Raw genomic sequence first — 6,444 nt, 5'->3', positions numbered from 1 at the left:
CCCTCGCAGCAGGGCTGCTCTCCTCCAGGCGTTCCTCAGCACCCGACGCCATGTCCTGCCAAGAGAGCCGTGCCGAGTGGCCGAGTGTTCCTTGCCCTACCAGTGGGAAAGCAAGGAAAGCCCAAGAACGCGGTGGGAGAGGGGTGGCAAGGGCTTCCCAGGGGGCTCCCGGTGGGCTGAGAAGCAGCGATGGCAGCCTTTGGTGCAGCCTTGGGCAAAAGGGCCTGGGCAGGGGGAGCACGTGCGGCTCATGGTGGAACGGCTCCAGGTGGGGCTTGGCAGGAGCTGGGGCAGGGCAGACACAAGTGAGTGGGGCAGGATGGGATGTGCAACTGCACCCTGTTGGACGTGTGAGGCAGAAGAGGAGGAAGAGCAGGAAGGGAAGCCCTGATGTCCTCCTCGCTTGCCCAGTGCTCAAGCCCAAGGTGGGCTCTGGCATCCTGTCAGCAAGCGCTGGGGGAAGAGCTGGCATGCCCAGGACCCCGGAGTCCCAACGCTCCATGCCAAGCAAAGCTGGAGTTAGCCCGGGGTACCTGAAGGAGGTGGTCAGGAAAGGCACAGCAATGCACTGGGAGCCTTCAGCACTTCTCACAGCCCCAGCACACTCCTCGTGCCCACAGCCACAGGACAGTCGCTCTGTGGGACCCTCAGCACCCCACAGCCAGGCAGCAGGGACAGCAGCACTGGCAGGGGGCTGCCTTGGCTCAGCGTCTACAGCTGCCGCTCTCCGCAAAGCCAACAGTTGGCCAGCACGCTCACAGTCCTGCTCGAGCCTGCACGACTTGCGTCTGTGCCTGCACGAGCCCTGGACAAAGTGAGTGCGGACAGAGCCTGCGGCCTCGGCTATATACAGAGGTCACACGCAGTCACATTCAGCGCTGGTGACATCACAGCGGGCTCTGAGGCTGCCCACTGAAGCTGCCCAGCAAGGATGGCAAACGCCCCAAAGAGGGAAAGCCTGCCTCACAGGACATTGCCATCCTCTCGGCAGCTCTCTCATCTTCAGGCCTGTAGGGTTCTGTGGTGAGAGACCGGTGCCCCCTGAGCACAAAGGACCAGCACGCAGCGGGCAGGGGAGCAATGCTGGCAAGGGAGCCCTGCTGACCTCCTCAGTCCCATCAGTGCCCAGATTCAGAGGCCCCTCCGAGGGCTGTCAGAGGAGAAGGACTCAGTGCTGGGAAAAGCAGAGGAAAACCCCTTGAGAGGACAGAATGGCTGAGGGTGGAAGGGACCTCTGGAGGTCATCTTGGAAAATGTCCACACTCCAGCAGGCTCCCCTCCAGCAGGCGGCCCAGGGCCATGTCCTGATGGTGTTTGAATATCTCCGGGATGGAGACTCTACCACCTCCCTGGACAACCTCTTCCAGTCCTAAGTCACCTTCAGAGTCCAAAAGTATCACCTGATCACAGGCTCACAGTCACAGAGTGGCTGCGCTTGGAAGGGGCCTCTGGAGATCATGTAGTCCAGCCCCTTTCTCAAGGAGAGCCTCCTGGAGCAGGTTGCCCAGGACCCTGTCAGGGTGATATAGAATCTTAAAATATCCTGGGTTGGAAGCGGCCCATAAGGATCATCGAATCCAACTCTTGGCACCACACAGGTCTGCCAAAAATTGAGACCAAATGACTGAGTGCAGAATCCAAGTGTTTCTTAAACTCCAACAGGCTTGGTGCTGTGACTATGTCGCTGTGGAGGCCTTGGGGCGTTTGCCATCCTTGCCTGGCAGCGTTGGCAAGCATAGCCTTCAGGCCACAGAGCCCGCTGTGATGTCACCAGCGCTGAATGTGACTGCGTGTGACCTCTGTATATAGCCGAGGCCGCAGGCTCTGTCCGCACTCACTTTGTCCAGGGCTCGTGCAGGCACAGACGCAAGTCGTGCAGGCTCGAGCAGGACTGTGAGCGTGCTGGCCAACTGTTGGCTTTGCGGAGAGCGGCAGCTGTAGACGCTGAGCCAAGGCAGCCCCCTGCCAGTGCTGCTGTCCCTGCTGCCTGGCTGTGGGGTGCTGGGGGTCCCACAGAGCGACTGTCCTGTGGCTGTGGGCACGAGGAGTGTGCTGGGGCTGTGAGAAGTGCTGAAGGCTCCCAGTGCATTGCTGTGCCTTTCCTGACCACCTCCTTCAGGTACCCCGGGCTAACTCCAGCTTTGCTTGGCATGGAGCGTTGGGACTCCGGGGTCCTGGGCATGCCAGCTCTTCCCCCAGCGCTTGCTGACAGGATGCCAGAGCCCACCTTGGGCTTGAGCACTGGGCAAGCGAGGAGGACATCAGGGCTTCCCTTCCTGCTCTTCCTCCTCTTCTGCCTCACACGTCCAACAGGGTGCAGTTGCACATCCCATCCTGCCCCACTCACTTGTGTCTGCCCTGCCCCAGCTCCTGCCAAGCCCCACCTGGAGCCGTTCCACCATGAGCCGCACGTGCTCCCCCTGCCCAGGCCCTTTTGCCCAAGGCTGCACCAAAGGCTGCCATCGCTGCTTCTCAGCCCACCGGGAGCCCCCTGGGAAGCCCTTGCCACCCCTCTCCCACCGCGTTCTTGGGCTTTCCTTGCTTTCCCACTGGTAGGGCAAGGAACACTCGGCCACTCGGCACGGCTCTCTTGGCAGGACATGGCGTCGGGTGCTGAGGAACGCCTGGAGGAGAGCAGCCCTGCTGCGAGGGGCAGCAGCAGCCAGCTGCAGCAGGCGGGGCCAGCCGAGGACGCGGCAGACTGCCTGTGCCCCATCTGCCTCGACATCATCACGGACGCAGCCTACGTGGCCCGCTGCTTCCACCGCTTTTGCTCCACCTGCATCCGGCGCTGGAGCAGACAGAACAACACCTGCCCACTCTGCAGGCAGCCAATTGAGCGGGTGGTGCGCAGGATGCCAGAAGACCACGAGGAGCACAGGGTCGGCTCGTCTGCCCGCCGCAGGAGGAACAGAGCCAGAGAAAGGGTGCGCAGCAGATCCCCGCAGGAGCGCTACAACTCGCGTGGACGGCCCACCAGCCACGGCCCCTCAGCTCGGAGGAGAGGACCTGTGGGGCCCAACCCAGCATCCAGGGGCGGCGCAGCTGCGGGGCCTGCAAATGGCACCTCCCAGCAGGCTCGCACACGCAGGGCTCCTCGGAGGCCTACCCCACGGCGTGCAGGGTGGCACGCGGCCTGGCCTGTGGTTCCAGTCTTCTTCCACCTCAGAATGGAAGCATCAGGAGCTGTGCACATTGAACTCTTCTACATGCAATAAATGCCCTAATACTTTTCCGTCGCTCTTCTGTTTTTTGTTTGTTTGTTTCAAAACCAAAGAGCTACCTCCTCTAAGGAAGACTTTCCAACTTTGTCTCCAGAGTGGAGGAAAGCCAGAGGGGAGCATTTTGTGGTGCATATGATGATTGCATTTAATGCATATGCCAACACAGAAGACATGTCCGTCAACCTCTTCCAGTCTCCCACTTCCCAGCACGAGCCCGTGGCTGTCCAAGCCCTCTGGCCAGCATCCAGCCTGCAGGTCCTGAGGAACTGCATCTCGTGCAGCTGCCAGGAATGCAGGCCATGCTGACAGCCCCATCCCTGCTGTGCACCCCAGCCTGAGTGACCGAGTACTTGAACAGGTTGCCCAGAGGGGTGGCAGCGTCTCCATCCTTGGAGAATGTCAGAATATCACCCTGACAGGGTCCTGGGCAACCTGTTCCAGGAGGCTCTCCTTGAGAAAGGGGCTGGACTACATGATCTCCAGAGGCCCCTTCCAAGCGCAGCCACTCTGTGACTGTGAGCCTGTGATCAGGTGACACTTTTGGACTCTGAAGGTGACTTAGGACTGGAAGAGGTTGTCCAGGGAGGTGGTAGAGTCTCCATCCCGGAGATATTCAAACACCATCAGGACATGGCCCTGGGCCGCCTGCTGGAGGGGAGCCTGCTGGAGTGTGGACATCTTCCAAGACGACCTCCAGAGGTCCCTTCCACCCTCAGCCATTCTGTCCTCTCAAGGGGTTTTCCTCTGCTTTTCCCAGCACTGAGTCCTTCTTCCCTGATATCTGTGAGAGGAGGGGAATTAAGGGATTGATATTTTACAATTGGGTTAATCATTCTTCTGTACTGATTTTATCCACTGTACTACTCTGTCTCTTAAGCTGGACTAGATGATCTCATGTATATTTTCAAAACCTAAATGATTTTATATGATTTTTTGACCGTGTTTCTAGTAGTAGTCAGTGTCTGGATGTTTGAAAAAAAAAAAAAAAAGAAATTTAAATAAAGTAAAATGTATTTTTATTTTCAATAATTTTTTTTTTGGTTTTTTTTTTTTTTTACTTTTTATTATTGAACTGCTTGTAAATGTCTCCTTGAAATCCCAAACTGCTCTGTGAATGTGGCCTTGTTTTCTGTGAATTGAGAGACTACAGTCTTCAAGCAACTATCTTGGCCCATCCCTTTTGGCTTGCTCTAGCTCTATCTTCCAAAGTTCTTACCAAAACATGTACTTTTACCTTACTTCTAATCCAATACCTACTGGATAGTTAGGAAGCACATACTTTCTCTATGTACTAGTTACAAGATTAAAAAAAAAAAACTACACGTTGAACTCTTGGTTTCATTCAGTTGAGAGAGTTTGTTGGCTTGTTCTCCCCTGTGGGCATTCATTTATTCCTACAAATGATTTGTTGGACTCTCCATGAGACCCTCTCCTCTGAGAAATTAGGTCAAAATTAAAACATTACCAGGAAAACATTGATGAGAAAGTGACTGCGTAAGACAGTATCTTTAGAAAACTAGGCAAAAAAATAGTTGAAATGTGATCTAGCAGTTCACAGCAAATCCAGAATTCTCCAAAGCACAGAAAATACCATAAAAGCCAAAGTAGGCTCTGCAACCCCAGCAGAACAAAGGCATCTACCCATCTATAGGGCAGATGTATATTTGTAGGATCAGGCTGTCTACAACATCTCAGAATTGCACAGAACATTTATTCAGGAAGTCTTCATTCTTCAGTAAACTTCAGTTACCACAAAGCATTAAAATACATTAAAATACATTTGCCTCTGGGTGCTCTGAGCTAAGGTCATAATCAAGACTCTTTGTAATTCTGAGAGGAAGACTGGGCAATAATGCATTCTTGGCACAACAGACACCTCTGTAAGCCAATTACATTTTCTCTCATAGAAGGTTTTTCCAAAACAGCGAGTGAAAGTGGAAAAAAAAAAAAAATCTGTTCCAGGTGCAAGATTTCTTCCTTTGACTTTGCTTTCATTGTCATACCTACAAGCTGACCTCCCCACAAAAAGACTATAGCAAACATATTGAAGCCAGGTCATCCAGGCCAGAAGCCTATCCTGACAAGACAGGTGCTTCTCACCTAGGCTAAAATGTAAGAGAAGTAACACTATGTATGTTTAATTGTGCTCTGTATGTCCTAATTTATAGTTATTCACAACCCATTGTAATGAGAAAAATTTAAGCACCATCTCTGGATTCCCTTCTTCACCTGGTTTCTTTAGGCATCTTTCTGTTGGTACCAAAGAGAACACAAACTTACTCTTAGGAAGGCGGCATGGCTATGACAAGACCTAGAGTACAGGCAAATGTACTCTACTGTCTAAAATTTTCCAGTAAGAAGTTTCTGTTCTATGATTTTTTTATTTTATTTTTTTTTTTTGCAAATGATGTTTCTGTGCTATGACTAATGCCTTCCTGTAAGGGGTTAATTTTAATTTTTCCCTTTTTACCAGTTTATAGTTTCTAGAACAGAAAAAAAAATCTACTGGTTGCAAAATAGGTTAGTGTTCATGGATTTCAGACATGGCTTCTTTGCTACCTCTAATATATGAAGAATATCCAGTGTTGGACAACACTGGGAAATGTTTGGACTGATGTAGTGCCCCATGGATGTGCCAGGAGACAAATATACACACAAAACATTAGGTAACAGTTAAAAACTTCCATTTTGGAAGAATTTCTGAGTTTGAGATGGCTGTTTTCTTTGGCTGAACCTTCACATTTTGCCCTCATTTTTGGAGTTTAATGTCCTTCTAGTAATGCTAAATAATCATAACAGAACAGGTAAAGTGCACTGAAAAACATTTGCACAATGAGGTACTTAGGTAAGTAAAAATAAACTGCACAAGTAGTGGATAGATATTGACTTTGTAGGGGTTTATTGCGGATCAAAGTGAACAATGTCAACAACGTCATGCTATTGTGAAAGCAACAACACACCATGCTGGGATATGAAATAGCAAATTCTGTAACACATGAAGTAATGATCCCATTCTACAGAGCAATGGGAAGAAGTCAGTGCCTTACCCTGTCTTTTCTTTTGGACATTATGTTTCAAGATGTGGAATGACAATGGTCAGAAATGAGGGATTTCAGTTTTGAGAAGAGTCTGATCAGAGCTAAAAGACTTAAATAGAATAAAAATAAAAATGAAAAAGGAAAGTAATTTGTACTTTCTGGCTGTTATGGGTAAGCTGAGA

The 6,444-nt window shown here is 51.2% G+C and overlaps 1 protein-coding gene across 1 annotated transcript; it reads left to right on the top strand.

The window, feature by feature from the left end:
- The first annotated feature begins 980 nt into the window (after positions 1–980).
- On the top strand, positions 981–3,218 carry LOC106046219 (E3 ubiquitin-protein ligase Topors-like). The gene is made up of 2 exons (XM_048048804.2): positions 981–2,119; positions 2,598–3,218. Exon 2 carries the CDS (start codon positions 2,601–2,603, stop codon positions 3,216–3,218), a length of 618 nt encoding a protein of 205 aa, XP_047904761.2. The 5' UTR covers positions 981–2,119; positions 2,598–2,600.
- The last annotated feature ends 3,226 nt before the right edge of the window (positions 3,219–6,444 follow it).

This window comes from Anser cygnoides, chromosome Z (assembly GCF_040182565.1).
Source record: "Anser cygnoides isolate HZ-2024a breed goose chromosome Z, Taihu_goose_T2T_genome, whole genome shotgun sequence".
In the NCBI taxonomy this organism is placed as follows: Eukaryota; Metazoa; Chordata; class Aves; order Anseriformes; family Anatidae; genus Anser; species Anser cygnoides.
This window is presented reverse-complemented; position numbering and strand designations above follow the sequence as displayed.